The sequence below is a fragment of the Galeopterus variegatus genome, unplaced genomic scaffold, assembly GCF_000696425.1.
Source record: "Galeopterus variegatus unplaced genomic scaffold, G_variegatus-3.0.2 Scaffold590, whole genome shotgun sequence".
Lineage (NCBI taxonomy): Eukaryota > Metazoa > Chordata > Mammalia > Dermoptera > Cynocephalidae > Galeopterus > Galeopterus variegatus.
Genome location: NW_007726701.1, coordinates 206,332 through 223,423, shown reverse-complemented (window position 1 = coordinate 223,423; position 17,092 = coordinate 206,332). Strand labels below are relative to the sequence as shown.

Below are 17,092 nucleotides of genomic sequence, written 5' to 3'. Positions count from 1 at the left end.
TTTTTTTTTTTTTTTTTTTTGTCTTTTTTGCTTGTCCGGCAACGGATCGCAACCCTCAGTGTTGCCCTCGTACCGGACCGGGGACCGGCGACGGGATTGCAAGCCTCGGCGTTGCTCCCGCGCCTCGCTCAGCCAGTGAGCGGGAACCGGTCTGTATGTGGGATCCGAACCCTTGGAGGGAGCGCGGCGGCGCTCCCAAGCGGTGCACTGTGGCAGTGCGCCACCGGGCTGGCCCCACATTTTATTTTCTATAAACTTTTCAAAGACCCCTTGTACATAACCTCCTGATTTGAATTAGGCAGGTCTTGTTATCATTTTTTATAGAGAATTGATGTTCACATAGTGACTTATCTTTGGCTATAATCTTGATTTGAATTCTTCTCACTGTTATTTCAACCAAACTATATTGCTTTTTCTTCGTATTAGATGTCTGAAAAATCAATTGCATTTAATATATTATTTGCCATTTGTTCTCCACGGTTAAATTGATGCTTCAGTTTGTTAGTGTAATAGGATTTTAAAGCTGGTTGAGAGACCTCAGATGTCCTCTAGTCCTATGGCTTTATGAGTAAATGAGGCCTGAAGGAGTGACATGGCTTGCTCAAGATCATCCAGCTAGCTAAACTCAGATGGCCCAGAATAGACCAGAATCCAGGTCTCTATTTCTAGCCCAGTGGATTTCTTCCCTTCTTCTCACCCCTACTCCTCCTCCCATCTTTTACAGTTGATATTCTTAACATAAATGAGTTCTTTAAGTGCTGTAGCAATTTAGGGGATTAATATAAGCTTTGCCATTATATTACAGTATTTATTTCTGAAAAGAGAGTAATGATGAGGGAGGGGAACGAGTGGTATATGTATATACACTATACAAGCCTCCAGCTCTTTTTTTTTTTTAAGTATTTTATCTCCTGATGTTTGCTTTTGTTAATATATACTCATTCAGTAGTGAATTCCTTCACTAAGTATTTAGCATACTAGAAGATTATTAAAATTCAAGGCATAAAATCAGTAAAACACTTAGCATATTCTTTTCCTCACCAGTGTGTGCGTGTGTGTTTTTTTTTCTCTTTTCAGTAGTACATCTCATCAGTATGGCTATTTTTAGTCAAGTGCACATGGTGCCTTGAACCACTTATGTAACATTTGTATTGAAACAGACACACACTTCTCTTACCCGTTTGGCTCTGCCTTTCATTCCCTTGAGAGCAACCCACAAGGAATTTCCTCCCTATTTCAGAGAGAGGAAGGAATTACTAAAACACTGGTTTTGGTTCTGTTCTGCTTCCAGCCTGAAAGGTTCAGTACCAGTATGACAGAATTGTGTAAGGCTAGTAGACTAATGCATGAACCCAGTTCTATTTTCATAAGCTAACAACTGCCCTCTGGTAACCTTTAGTTTTTGGCAGAATGGTCTGGATTCAAACCAATGACCTTGAGATAAAAGGCTCCAGATAATACAATTGGTCCCCATGCTCTCACAGTTCCCTTACTTAAGCAATTAAAGTCCACAGCAGGATGCTTAGTAACTTCTTTTCTGCATAGAGACCAAAATAAAGGACTTTTTTTTTAAAGAGGTGGTCACAAGTTTTGAACCAAAAAGTTAAAAGAAAAATCATAATTTGTCTGTTTTTTAATGATTGGAAAAATCTCCACCTTCCCTGAAGTTCTCCCCATTTCTTGTACCTTTCTTACAAGTTATTACAATATTTTACCTTGTGTTATTCATGTTTGTCTTTCACTAGTGCAAAAACTATGACATAGCCATCTCTGTACATCCCACAATACCTGGTACAGTAATTGTGTGCATAATAGTTTATTAATAAATGTCTGCTAATTGTATGAAAAATAATTTTTTAATTAAAGAAACATTAGCTGTAATAATTATAATAAAGCTTAGAAAATTTCTTGTTGAAAATTGTAATCAATTAGCTTTTCAAAAATGATTTATTTACAAATTCAATATTTGAACACAGGGCAGAATCTAGACAGTATGCTACATGGCACTGGGATGAAATCAGACTCTGACCAGAAAAAGTCAGAAAATGGAGTAACCTTAGCACCAGAGGATACCTTGCCTTTTTTAAAGTGCTATTGCTCAGGACACTGCCCGGATGATGCTATTAACAACACATGCATGTAAGTATTTTATGCAGTCCTTAAGAGTTAAGAGAATAGAGTTGCATTTAGTGCTATTTTAGGAACTGTAAAAATTGAGTTGTTTTGGTTTTTTCTGTATAAATGGTATCTTTTCAAAGAGCTAGAAAGCTTCTTGCTTTGTATATAGGAACATTATTACCATTAAGTGATTGATTACTTTATTAGAGTTACATTATAATATAGTTTTTTAAAGAAGATAAAAGGAATCTAGTGTTTGTCTAACATTTTGAGTTTATTTAATGATTTTTTTTATCATAAAGTTATTGATGCTTATTGTAGAAAACTTAGAGATTATAAAAAAGAAACCAAAAAATTTATCCACAACCTTCTACTTTTTAATTGGTTGAAATATTTTACAGATATATTAGAATGATATTGTGATAATTTTATATTTTCTTATCTGTGAAGTCCCCAATTAAAATCTGATTGTATAACTATTTTAGTTTTCCTACTTAATTTTATGTTAACTGTATTCAACACGTTTATATATGATCATGTGACTTTATCCTTATTCTTTGGGGACATTGAAGAATTGACTTCCTAGACAAAAATTTCCTGAACAGCTCGGTCTCATCAGTCAGTTTATATCCTAGAGAGATAATAATGTCATGTTTTGTATTTTCCTAATAAATGTATGCTCTTTAAATGGACCATGTATGAAACATGAAACTTTATAAAACTTTTTATGTAAAATCTTGAGTCGATGGCCATACCACCCTGAAAGTGCCCAGTCTCATCTGATCTCAGAAGCTAAGCAGGGGTAGGCCTGGTTAGTACTTGGATGGGAGACCACCTAAAAATACTGGGCATAGTAGGCTTTAAAAAATTTAAACAAAAATTTTTTTTTGAAGTTATGTGATGGTTCATCACGTCTGAGATGTGCCGTTTGTTCTCTGATGGTGGTTGACTTTACTGGGCAGGCCACCAGCTAGTTCTCAGTTTATGCCTTCCCAGAAGTTCTGTCTGTAGGGAGTGCTCTCCGTTATGTCACCAAATAATTTTTTTGCCAAACTTCTTTTCTGTAACACCTGCCTGATATGGTGTTAGTGGCTTAATACCTAGAGTAAAACTGAGTCACCAGTTTTAACAGAGCAGTTTTTTCTAGCAGAAAATAAAGAGTTCTGCAGAACTCAGATAGAAGCAGTACACTTGCTGACATGAACCATAATTATGAGCACGGGTAAAGCTTTTATAAGTTTCTTCCATACCCATTAAAGTCTAAATGAATATATTAGGGGAAAACTCCAGGGTACTAACACTAAAATCATAAAAATTTCATTAAATATAAATTTGTTTATGTAAATTTCTTGAAAATTCAACAATTCAAAAGATTTCCCTGTTTTTCTGTCACGTTCAGTAAAAAGCACCTTTCGGAATCTTGATCTGTCTGTTCTTCCCAAATATACTTTCTTTGTTATTGAGTCTGTGTTTCATAGAAAAGTTTGTTTTTCACCTATTATCATGTACAGTATGTGAATACTAAAAGTATTATGAGTAAAACGAGACAAAGTTATGTTTATTTTCAAGACATTAAGATTATTTACTTTATAATATTTTACAAATCTGCTTTCTGTGATCATGTGACTGTTTAACAGAGAAGTTATGTAACTCACATTTGGAGAACTTGTTTAGTAGAATTTCTTTTCACTTGACACAGGGTTCTCACTGGGCCTTTAGGTACTGTTATGTTTCAGACATAACAACTTTCATTTGCCTTAAAACCTATTTGGCTTTGTCAGTAAATCACATGAGAATGTAATTCTAATTCAATGAACAAGATACTAAAAGCCATCAGTACCTGTTCACATTCAAACTCAGATTTCAGTGGTACTTTCTGATGTGATGTGTGGGTTTTTTTTTTTTTTTTCTTTTTTCTCTTTTTAGAACTAATGGACATTGCTTTGCCATCATAGAAGAAGATGACCAGGGAGAAACCACATTGGCTTCAGGCTGTATGAAATATGAAGGATCTGATTTTCAGTGCAAGGTGAAATCTTATTTGGGACACATGAAATAAAGAAGGCGGGGGGCACATGAAAAGCATTGGTTTCCCCTGGGAGAAGTGTGCCCGTTCTGCACATTGCTGTATGTTCATAGAAGCAAATGTATGGGAGGAAGCTTAGCTCTTAGTTCAGGTAATATGATTGTGGTCATTGAAGTTCCCTATTATTTTACTTTAAGAAAAGTTTTAAAGAATTCCAAATTGTCATGGCTGCAAAACATGATATCTACCCTTATTTGTAGATTATAAAATTTACTGAAAATACTTTAAGATGATAGACAGTAACCTTTGTATCACTCTCAGACAACTTAGAAAAGTTAGTCCTTGTACAGAGGTGTCAGTGGAGTTACTTTAAGAGCAGCAGCAAAGAATCAGAGAATCTGTAATAAAAGTTTATGAACATCCTGCTAGCTCTGGGTTGCAAATCTAGTCCCTTCAAAATTGTGTATAGAATTTTTCCCCCAGGAGATCCTTCCAATGTTTTTGTAAAATAGCTCCTGATAGAACAGTTTGTACACAGTTTTAGTCTCGGCTATGTTTGAAAATTATTCATATTATTCAGAAATTCTCAGGATTGATAGAAACCTTAAAGGCTATATGTTTCAACCTCTCAGCTAATGCTTGAAATCACCCTCTCTGCAAATCTGTCTTCCTGTCTGACTCTCTGGACCACAGAGAATAAGTCTAATCCTTCAAGGCAACAGCCCTTTAACTATGTGAAGAAAGTTTTTTCATCCTACTTTCCTCTCCACATCCTCAAGTCTTTGCTCAAGGAAAATGATAGTCCACAGTGACCTCAGCTGCTCCTTACATGATCAGCTTTAGAGTTTTTCACATTCCAGTCACTCAGTATAATATGCAGAATTGAGTGTGGTCTGACTAGGAGAAAAAGCAGAGATAAGTAACCCCTTTCCCTTTTTCTAAATACAGCCAAATCTCATGTTAGATGTTTGGCAGTCACACCATACGCTTGAAACGCTGGGCTTTCTGTCAGATAAAATCCTCATGTCTTTCACCCATGCTGCTGCCGAGCCTCATCTTCTCCACTCCTTGGTACTGTTGATTTCTTGACACAGATAGATGGGAATGGAGTGTGTTGTCAGATAGTTGTCTGTGTTAAATTTCACTGTATAAGAATTAGTCCTTTTCTCTAACATGTCAGGATTTGGGGGATGGTAATTTAGTTGATTCTCCTGGTTTTATGTCATTTATCTACTTATCAACTTCACATACTTTACATTTTTAATCACTTAAAGCAATTGAAAAAAGAGCTGTGATTAGAGCTCTTAGCCCGGTGGTAGTAACCAGGCCCCTAAACTACGCCCATCCCAAACTGAATTCACCAATATAAGATAATTGTTAAGCTTGACAGTCTTTATTCACATCCATGTGCTGCCTCTTAATAGCCGTGAACCTTTGATAAGGGGCTTCACTCTCTTGTTTTCTCATCAGTGAAGGAATTGTTGTAAGGATCAGATGAAATAACATGTATGTAAAGAATTTAGCACAGTTGGCACACAGTAAGGGCCTAATAAATGTTAGTTTTTACCATATTGATTATCTAACTGAGCAGTCTTCAAGCTGAGTTACCAACATTCCTTAGTACACACAGAGAATATTACTCAAGGGTAACATAGGTACGTGGATAGTTTTAAGGGAATCAGTTTACAGATTCTAAACTTCCTTAGGTCCCATTGCTTAAAATTGCTGTGCCTGAGGACCGAACTGCTCAAGCAGTTTCTCTTTTCTTCCTCTCTTTTCACATTCATCCTTCTCCCACTTTACAAATTGAAGGCCCTGTATGTAAAACCTCAAGTTTCCAAACAGTAATTTGAACTAAAAGTGTTAGTGTAGTGCATGTGGGGATATCAAATATGTTTGCAGGTCAGGTGGTTTTTAATTTTTTGCTTTCAACAAAATTGCTGGATCATTGAAAATAATTTTTGATGATAAGATCATTATGGGATTTTTAGCATATGCTTTGAAAGCATATGGTAAACAAATTTCTTTCATTATCATCTTTTTGGTTATATAAACAGAATGTTTTAGTGCTGACCCCCCCCCAAAAAAAGAAATAAAAATAGGGAAATAGGAATAAATTAATACTGAATCTTCTCATTCTACCAATAAGTAGTATTTATCCATAAATTCATGAACTAATTTTTTAAAGTCCCATCTGTCTTATTAAGAAATGCCTTTTCCAATAAAATTTTCTTATGGTAGTTATTTAATAAAGTGTATATTTTAACAATATATTTGTATAATAATATACACTACTAATTATATTAGTAGTACTAATAATTCTACTAATAATTATAATAAACTAGAATCAGTCACAGGAAATAAAATAATTTATGTACTTATTTTTGATGTGGAGAATTATGTATTAAAATATATTAGGTCACAATTATTGTGAGAATTTGAAAGAAAATAGAAATTCAAGGAGAAATAGAAGTTCTAATATAAAATTTCCAACTTTTAAAAGAAGCATTTGTTCTTTTTTTTTTTTTTAATGATGATAATGGGTATCAAATTGCTATGCCACTTAGATTTTACTGAATAGATTAGAGAATGATCTAATACTTCTATTTTAAAGTGTCTAATTATGTACAGTAAGCCAGAAATTATTAATACATTCTTTGTGGCTATTTAAATTTATGGTGAAAAATTGTAGATGTCAGCCTAAAAATATGTGAGGATACATTGTTTTTTAAAATTTGCTTAGGGGTTATACAAGCAAAAAAAAAAATTTTTTTTTTTTTTTTTTTTTTTTTTAAGAGATGACGGGTAAGGGGATCTTAACCCTTGACTTGGTGTTGTCAGCACCATGCTCTCCCAAGTGAGCCACAGGCCGGCCCTCAAACAAAAAATTTTGACTGTACTTATCTAACTTTCCGCATATCTACCTGTTAACCCAGGTGCATGTATACCTACAATTGTTATGGTGTCCTCAACCCTTGACTTGGTGTTGTCAGCACCATGCTCTCCCAAGTGAGCCACAGGCCGGCCCTCAAACAAAAAATTTTGACTGTACTTATCTAACTTTCCGCATATCTACCTGTTAACCCAGCACCTAACTTGAGGAGAACAGCTCTTAGTCCTACCCTAAGCCTTTTCCCCCAGTGCTTTCACATACTGCAGGTGTGCATCAAAACAAATGCACGTCCGGCCCGGTGGCGCACTGGATAGTGCGCCGCTTGGGAAGTGCGGCGGCGCTCCCGCCGAGGGTTCGGATCCCACATACAGACCGGTTCCCGCTCACTGGCTGGGCGAGGCGCGGGGGCGACACCGAGGGTTGCGATCCCGTTGCCGTTCCCGGTCCGGTACGGGGACGACACTGAGGGTTGCGATCCGTTGCCGGACACGGAAAAAGACAAAAAAAACAAACAAACAAAAAAAAAGATGCACGTGACAATTGCCACGCTTCACATTCCCTTCAAGTCCCTAGTCTCTATTTGCAAATCTAGCTTATTCTCTTTCTTCTTGCAGGTGAAAAATTTCTTGGAAACCTCACTGCCATTCCTTGTAATTTGGCTTCAGTTCCTTCCTCATATACTGTCTCCAGCCCACGTACATGAAATAAGTTTACTTAAGTCAGAATCTCCTACTTCGTAAATGCCAAGTAAAATTTTTCCCCACTAGGATTTTTATTCCTCACATAAATCTGGAGAAACAAATTGACTTGGTGGGTGGAGGATAGGGGTGGGGAGTGCAGGGAGGGAAGGGTGTGTCACCCAGCTCCATACTATGGACAGACCCGACTTTTGCTCACCTGGATAGAGTTAACCTATGTAAGAAAGAGGTGAGCACAGTCTGATGTTCCTTATTTGGTGAAGCCACATGGGATCTTCTAGAGGGTTACGAGCTTTTTTGGCTTACTCTAGAATCTCATCTGGGATTCATATCAAGCTCTCCAGAGGAGGGAGAACTAGTTTATTGAATATTTACTATTTGCATTTAGTATGCTAGGTATTTGGTATATGCTACCTCATTTCCTCCCATTTACTGTTTCTATCACATATTTTTCAACAGAGGAAACTAAAGTCCAGAGAAGTTAGTTTGCTCGAGGTCACAAAGCGAATAACTTGCAAAGCTATGATTTAAACTATTTCATTCCAAAGCCCTTGCATTTTTTTGTAATATTATGCTGCCTTCAATTTGTTGCCAAAGTCTACTTTCTTTCCCTTTTAAAGAAAATAAATGAAACATTTAGCTATCTGGTTTCCAACACTCCTTGTTTCTAAAATCTTTAAACCACAGCGGTCTTTCAGCTCTCTCTCAAGTGTTCTCATCTTCCTGGCATAAAATTCACCTAGGTTAGACAATATGAACTCATACAGAATACAGAAGTATTATAGGATCTGTTCATACATTTGAGATATTAATTCCTACCTACTGGTATTTGATTTACCTTCTTCATTCCTGTAATCATCCTTGACAGAGAAAAAAGAAACAAAATAGGAATTGGAGAATTATACATTTTTGTCCTCCATTATCCACCATTATGTCAGCAATACATTTATTGCTTGGTGGTCTTTCTCCCCACATTACCAAAGACACCCTTTCTTGGTTTTTCTTTGTACTTTCTCTTCTGCGAGGCTAAGCTCATTTTAGCCTCTCTGGACTATTCTTGGATGCTCAGCACTTCTTTTATTTACCTTTAGTTGTGTGCTCTTCATTTCATCTTTCACGCAAGTTTTCTATAGATCTCGGATTGTTTCAACATCTGGGATTATTTCGGAGTCTCCAGTGAAACAACTAATATATCTTTTCTCTTTCTCTTTACAGTTTTTAAAAGTAAAAATTGTTAAAGAGTAGAAATTCAGTTGAAATGTAAAACTTGTACATTGAGAGTCTTCCCTGCTAGAATCTCAAGTCACGGACTCCTGTTCACCTTTTTAAAGTAATTCCTGATTATACCTAGGTTTTTCCTTTCTGGCCATCTCATATTTAAGAATAGCATTGTTAATTTCTGCCTATATTCTTGCTACTTTTATTATGACAAACAGTTCTTTTCTACTAGTATTTTGGTCCAGAATGGCAATTCTCCCAGCCAGTGCTGAAATGTTAGTATTCAACTTGTCAGATATTGTACCATTAAGCAAATAAAATTTCACACGTGATTGTTGATACCTGTTCCCGTGACGGTAATCTTTTTCTGTGCTAGTTTTCTGATCTATTACGGACACATCTCCTATCTGGTTGGTGATCTCTAATAAATTCTCAGGAAGGTTCCTATGTTTTTCCTTTTCCATCACCATGTATGCTTCAACTTGCTTCCATATCAGGTTCACTAGTTTCAACATAGTTGTTATATGCAGAATCTACGCTATCTTCTACCTACTCTGCCACCTCGCTTAATCAGTCTTTTGTTTGGAATAGGATACCCTCCACTTTTTAAGTCTGACCTTAAGTCTCATCCAAGTCTCAGTCTACTGTGAGATCATATTTACCATACTAGTTTATGATTGTAATAAAAATTTATTACCCATGTTTTATAGGAAAAGATCTCATGTCTCTAGAGAATTACTTTTTTACTAAAAACAACTGAAAAGTAATATATTAAGATATGCCAAAGTATGGGATGAAAAACCTTTATAAACTTTTATTTGTAATTAAGCAAGTTATAACCTGATGTTCTAAAACACCATCCACATAAATATGTTCTCCTTAAAAAATGTTTTACAGTCTTCACAAGACTATTTCAGCACAAATCTTAATTTTTCAATAATCTTTTTTTACACATAAAATTTGGAGTTCTTTTTCACTCATTGAATTAGAAATTGCATTTTATGAATACTAAAAAAATTAATTATCTATTTAATATATTAAATTATTTCTAATTTTATCATTACTTTCCCTTTAGGATTCACCAAAAGCCCAGCTACGCCGGACAATAGAATGTTGTCGGACCAATTTATGTAACCAGTATTTACAGCCTACACTGCCCCCTGTCGTTATAGGTAGGTTCGCTGAGAAAAGTCTGAGCATGATTCTCAGCCAAATATTTTCTCTGGTTTTAACAGTAACCAAGCTACCTAGAATTTAAGGGTAAGAATTATTTTTTCCTTTTAATAAGATGTGATAGAAAGATAATCGTTTACTTCCTTTGTCAGGTCCATTTTTTGATGGCAGCATTCGATGGCTGGTTGTGCTCATTTCTATGGCTGTCTGCATAATTGCTATGATCATCTTCTCCAGCTGCTTCTGTTACAAGTAAGAAGTTACTTATTTTGATCCAAAATACTTTGTTGAACATTAGATCTCAACAGTTTTTTTTTTAAAGCCAGTGGGCAGAAGGCAGTGACTGCCATTTGCAGTTTAGAAACTTGTATTCTCTGGTTATATGGCCTTTATTTGACTGGATTATAGTTTTGTTATAGGAAAAGACCTTACTACCAATTAATTGGACACAATTTTATACTTCTTGTATGTTCGTGAATACTTATAATTTTCTTATTTATGGATAGTGAGCTTTCTTATATCTGAATTTTACAACCTGTCCCAAGAAACCAACTATATTATAGTTCTTTAATAATTTGGGGCTTCAGAATTGTTTGCATTTTGTCATGATTTTAGAAGACAATTGCCAGAAAAGAAAGTAATAAGAGGAGGCAGCTCCTACTTGATATAAACTTCAATAATAAAACATTATCCTACTGGCATAATATAGAAACATCAGTGAAACAGGTTAGTAAGCCCACAAATAGACTCAAGCACATAAATAAATTTAGTATACAGTAAAGATAACATTTCAGATCACTGAGCAAAAGATGGATTATTCAATAAGTGTCTTGGGACCAGAGAGCTATATGTGAAAAAATGAAGTTGGATCAGTTCCCTACACTGAAATCAATTTTAGCCAGATGAGAACTACATATATTAAAAAATGACTAAGAACAAACCATGAGAGAATTTAAAACCAGAACAAACCATGAGAGAATTTAAAAAAATAGTCTCAGAGTTTAGAAGACCTTTCTGAGTCTGACACAAAACTTAGAAACACTAAAATAAAAAACAATAGCACCAAGGTCACGAGTTCAGATCCCTATGCCTATTAGTTGCCAAAAAACCAAACAAACAAAACCTGATAAGATTAATAGTGTCAACTACATAAAAATAAAACTTTTACTATGTGGCAAAAACCACCACAAGCTGTCAGAAGGCAGACTACAAGTGAAAATTATTGGCAGTTCTTAATACAAAGGGGCTGATTTCCCAAATATAAGAAGCCACTGTAAATCAAAGAGGATAAAAATCTAAGCCATTAAATGAGGAAATAGGTCCAAAAAATAAACAGATGATTTATATAAAAAGAAATACTTTTATATATGGCTCTTAATAGAAGAATGGAAGGATACTCAAGAATATTCATAATAATAATATAAATTAAAATCACACGGAGATATTGTTTTTCACTTATCACACTGGCAAAGATTCAGATATTTGACAGAAGCTCTTTTAGATGAAGCTAGCAGATTGAGCATACCTAATTATTTTTATTACCCAACTAAAACAGCAATAAAGAGTTTTTAACTTTTGTCCAACTAGGACAAGGAGAACAGGAGGTAACAATAAAAAGTTTTGGAACCCGGCCGGCCTGGTGGCGCACTGCTACAGTGCGCCGCTTGGGAGTGCGGTGGCGCTCCCGCCGAGGGTTCGGATCCCACATACAGACCGGTTCCCGCTCACTGGCTGAGCGAGGTGTGGGAGCAACACCGAGGGTTGCGATCCCGTTGCCGGTCCCGGTACGGTACGGGCGTGACACTGAGGGTGGCGATCCGTTGCTGGACACGAAAAAAGACAAAAAAAAAAAAGTTTTGGAACCCGCGAAGCAGATGGATGAGTAGTAACTAACTTTGCAGACCCGAAAATTCTGAATCCTAGGCTAGAGATCGAGAAAGCCAAGAAGCAACCAGTTTATACTATACAGTTCCCAAGAAACTCAGTAATTGGCACTTGCAGTTATCTCTGGAAGTGAAGTTGAGCATGACAGTAACTAAGAGGGTTGCTTGAAAGTCTGTTTTTAGAAAGTCAAACTCTGTGTTATCCAGTACTGCATTAACAAATCATTCCAAGACTTAGTGTCTTGGAATAAGAATTATTATCTCACTGTTTCTGTGGATCTGAAATTCAGGAGTGACCTGACAGGGTGGCTCAGGGTCTTTCATGAGCTTCCAGTCAGATGTCAGCTGAGGTAGCACTCATCTGAAGGCTTGACTGGAGCCGGTAGATGATTGTCTGAGGTGGTTCTCTTCCAAAGCTGACAAGTTGCAGACTGATTTTTGGCAGGAGACCTTAGTTCCTCTCTATGTGAGCCTCTGTACAAAGCTGCTTGAGTGTCTTCACAGTGTGAAACCTGGCCTCCCTGCATAGAAAGTGATCCCAGAGACCAAGGCAGAAGTGGCAGTGCTGTCTCTGATCAGGGCTTGGAAGTCATACCATCACTTCTGCCATATTCTGTTTGTCACATGGCTCAGCCCTGACATGTTATTGGAGGGGACTAAACAAGGGCATGAACATCAGGAGGTGAGATTGATTATAGTACATTTGGGATGCTGGCTACCACACATGTTGAGATCTCTTCTTCATCCCTTCTGTGAATAATCATGTGACTTCCCCACCACCACCCTAACAGAAGGCTAGAATGTGTTTTCTGGAAAGAACAAAAACAGAATTTCCCAACTTTAGTGCCCTATTGTTGAGGATTAGGCATTAGAATGAAAACATGCTGATTGATGGGCCCCTCAGCCCTGCCAGAATCCTGTCAGCCAGGCCTTTGCTCTTGAGACAACAGATAGCATGATGGTTCTTAGGGGAATCTGTTCAGCTCAAGAGAAAAGACCTAAAAATGCTGCCTTTGAGGCCCAATGAAAAGGTCAAGGCAGATTCTCGTACAGTGAAGCCTATAATCAATTAGCCCCACTCATGTACTAACAGTTGCCAATCAGGGCATCAGACTGTGAAGGACACTGATCTCTGATAAATAGAAAACAAATGAAGTCAGCTTTATCATTGTCCACCTCACTGCCTGAAAAGAGTTTCTGGCTGCAGGGTGTAAAGGAAACCCAGGTATAGCCCAGCAGACTCTGAGTTGAGCAGTTGGAACTGAGAGTCTGGGGAGATAACAACTGTAGTTCACAAGACAGAGCATTGGAGAGGAGAGAGCCTCACAGAGAAAGACGACATCTGCAGAAGATTCCCACCGAAGATTAAGCTGGTTTCTTCATGTGAGGAAACTACCCAAGGCTGGGGGAAGAACACCTAAAATGATTGGAGGAAACAGCATTTGTTGCTCACACAATGCTGGGAATGGTGTCTGTTCCTACCATCCACGAGACTTGAAAACCTCATATTTCATAGGTTTTGGTTAGAGTACTCAGAAGGATCTTTACCTCATGGAATAAGTAGCTCTAGACTAAACGTGGCTGTGGTCCTGCCTTAAAACTAAGATCCAGAAGGATCGTACTGTTTCCAAATAACTGCATCCTGGAACAAATCTCAAGAATATTTATAGGAATACAAAACTATCCAGCATCTAAATAGTGTAATATCTGCTATTCTATCTGTGAATACTAAGTATGCAAAGAAGTAGGAAAATATAATCCATAAGTAGAAAAATATTAAGCAATGGAAACCATCAACCCAGAACTGACATAGATCTTAGAATTATCAGACAATAGAATTAAAATAGTTATTAGGATTGTATTTTATATTTTCAGAAAGTTAAATAGAGACATGGAAGCTTTTTTAAGAGACCCAAATAAAACTTCAGGAAATGAAATCCATAATACCTGAAATGAAATATACAGTGGATGAGATTAATGACAGATTAGACACTGTAGAAGATAAGATGGGTGAACATCAAGACATAACAATAGAAACTATACAAAATAAAACAGAGAAAAGAGAATGTTAAAAACGAATAGAGCACTAGTGAGCTGTGAGACATCTTTAAGTGGGCTTATATATAGACGTAATTAGAGTCACCAGAGGTGAGAAGGGGATTAAAAAATATTTTAAGAAATAATGACCAAAATTTTTCCAAATTCAATGTAAACTCATAAATCTAAAAAGTTCAACAAACCCTAAGTATAAGAAACAGAAAACTACACCAAGACACATCATAGTCATATTGCTCAAAACCAGTGAGAAAGAGAAAATCTTAAATGCAGACCAGAGGAAGAAAGCAGATTATGTACAGAGGCAAAAGATGAAAATGACAGCAGATTTTTCATTGGAATCAATGTAATCAAGAAGATAGTGGACCTATATCTTTAAAGTACCCAAAGAAAAAAGTCACGAATGTAGAATTTTATATTCAGAGAAAATATCTTTCAAAAATGAAGGCAACTAGTGCACACGGAACAGGGTGACGTCTGGCAGGAGAGGCAGGAACTCTGCGGGGACCACACTGCCACTGCGTGATCCAGCAGCCTGGCGCGGTGCACACGGAGCAGGGAGACATCCAGTGGGGGAGGGAGAAGATCTGCAAAGACCACACCGCTGCCACGTGCGATCCAGCAGCCTGGCCCAATGTGTATGGAGCAGAGAGACATCTAGCACGGGAGGTGGAAGCTCCGTAGAGACCACACACCCTGTGGGGGCGCTGCCGCCGCACGATCCAGCAGCAGGTAGGCTTCACCGCTGCCACCCAGCTCCATCCCAAGCCCGGCCCAGCACGCACGGAGCTGGGAGACGTCCAGCAGGGGAGGTGGAAATTTGGCAGAGACTGTGCACCCTGCGGTACCACCTCGTGACCCAGCAGCCCGGCTGAGTCCAACCCAAGCCCGGCCTAGCATGCATGGAGCAGGGAGACATCCAGCAGGGGAAGGGGAAGCTCCACAGAGACCACACACTCTGCGGTGCCTCCGTGCATCCCAGCAGCCCAGCCCAGCGCGCATGGAACAGGGAGAAGTCCAGCACAGGAGGTGGAAGCTCAGCAGAGACCACACAGCCTGCGGTACTGCCCAGTGATCCAGCAGCCCAGCAGAGTCCAAGCTGACCAGAGAGGTGGCTCCCCAGAGAGGCCCAAGACCTGAGGCAACCACACACGCAAGGCACTAGTGGCCAACTAGTGAGCAGACACTAAGGTAGCCATACCAAATTGGCAACCACAGCAACATCTTAGTCAGACAATAGTGTCAAACCTGTGGACTGTGAAAACCCCCGCCACAATGAATAAACATCAAAGAAAAGATACCAGAACTGCAAAAAATCAAGAAAGTACACCACCAAAGGGTAATAACTCTCAAGTTCTAGATCCTATAGAACAAGAAGCTCTTGAAATGGCTGACAAGGAATTTCGAGTGATAATTCTAAGGAAACTGAATGAGATAAAGAAAACTCAGCTAGACAACATGATGAAACAAGGAAAAGTATACAGGACCTGAAAGAAGAAATGTACAAGGAAATCAAAGCCCTGAAAAAAATGTAGCAGAACTTGCCAAACTGAAGAATTTTTTCAGCGAAATAAAAAACACAATGGAGAGTCTAACCAGCAGGCATGCGGAAGTCGAAGAGAGAACCTCTGAACTTGAAGATGGGTTGTTTGAAATAACACAGGCAGACAAAAAAGAAAAAAGAATCAGAGGCATTGAAGAAAATCTGAGAGAGATATCAGACAACCTTAAGCACTCAAATATCCGAGTCATGGGTATTCCAGAAGGGGAGGAAAAAGGAGATTGCATTGAAAACATATTCAACAAAATAGTGGCAGAAAACTTCCCAGGTATAGGAAAAATCACAGATCTTCAGATCCAGGAAGCTCAATGATCTCCAAATGTATTCAACCCAAAAAGGTCTTCTCCAAGACATGTTATAGTCAGATTGGCAAAACTCAAAGACAGAGAGAATCTTAAAAGCTGCAAGAGAGAAGCGTCAAATCACCTATAAGGGAGCACCAATCAGACTAACATCAGACTTTTCATCACAACCCTAAACGCCAGAAAGGAATGGGATGACATATTCAAAATACTAAAAGACAGACATTGTCAAGCAAGAATACTGTACCCTGCAAGGCTATCCTTCTGAAATGAAAGGCAAATAGTATATTTCTCAGACAAACAAAAGCTGCGGGAGTTCACCACCACATGACCACCCTTACAAGAAATTCTCCAGGGAGTACTGGGTTTGGTTCCTGAAAAATAACTACCACTGCCATAAAAACCCAAGAAAAATCAAAACCCACTAGTATAATAAAAATGGCATTCATAAAGGGAAAACAAACAAACAAAAAGGCTAGCTACAACCCAAGGAACCAACAAATACAGAAAACAAACAGTAAATCAGAAAGCAAGGAACAGGCTGGCCCGTGGCTCACTCGGTAGAGTGCGGTACTGATAACACCAAGGCCATGGGTTCAGATCCTATATAGGGATGGCCGGTTTGCTCACTGGCTGAGAGTGGTGTTGACAGCGCCAAGCCAAGGGTTGAGATCCCCTTACCGGTCATCTTTAAAAAAAAAAAAAAAAGCAAGAAACAAAAGACACCTAAGACCATCAAACAATAATCAATAAAATGCTAGGAATAAATCAACACTTTTCAATAACAACTCTTACTGTAAAAGGCTTAAATTCCCCAATCAAAAGATACACACTGGCTGACTGGATTAAAAAGGAGGATCCAACTATATGCTGCCTTCAAGAGACCCACCTCACCGATAAAGACTCACATAGACTAAGAGTGAAAGGATGGAAAAAGATTTACCATGCAAACAGAAAAGAAAAACGAGCTGGAGTAGCTATTCTTATATCTGAAAAAATAGACTTTAAACTAAAAACCATAAAACGAGACAATGAGGGACAATATGTAATGATAAAAGGATTGATCCATCAAGAAGACATAACAATCATAAATATATACTCACCCAATATTGGAGTAATCAAATTTATAAAACAAACTCTATTAGACCTAAAGGAGGTAATAGAC

At 37.8% G+C, this 17,092-nt stretch overlaps 1 protein-coding gene across 1 annotated transcript in view; it reads left to right on the top strand.

Moving 5' to 3' along the window:
- BMPR1A (bone morphogenetic protein receptor, type IA) overlaps window positions 1-17,092 on the top strand; it is a 44,140-nt gene that overhangs the window by 8,583 nt on the left and 18,465 nt on the right. The window contains exons 2-5 of the mRNA XM_008570306.1: window positions 1,977-2,139; window positions 4,045-4,147; window positions 10,029-10,125; window positions 10,279-10,378. Coding sequence (XP_008568528.1) covers window positions 1,977-2,139; window positions 4,045-4,147; window positions 10,029-10,125; window positions 10,279-10,378 — 463 coding nt within the window. The remainder of the gene's footprint in view (window positions 1-1,976; window positions 2,140-4,044; window positions 4,148-10,028; window positions 10,126-10,278; window positions 10,379-17,092) is intronic.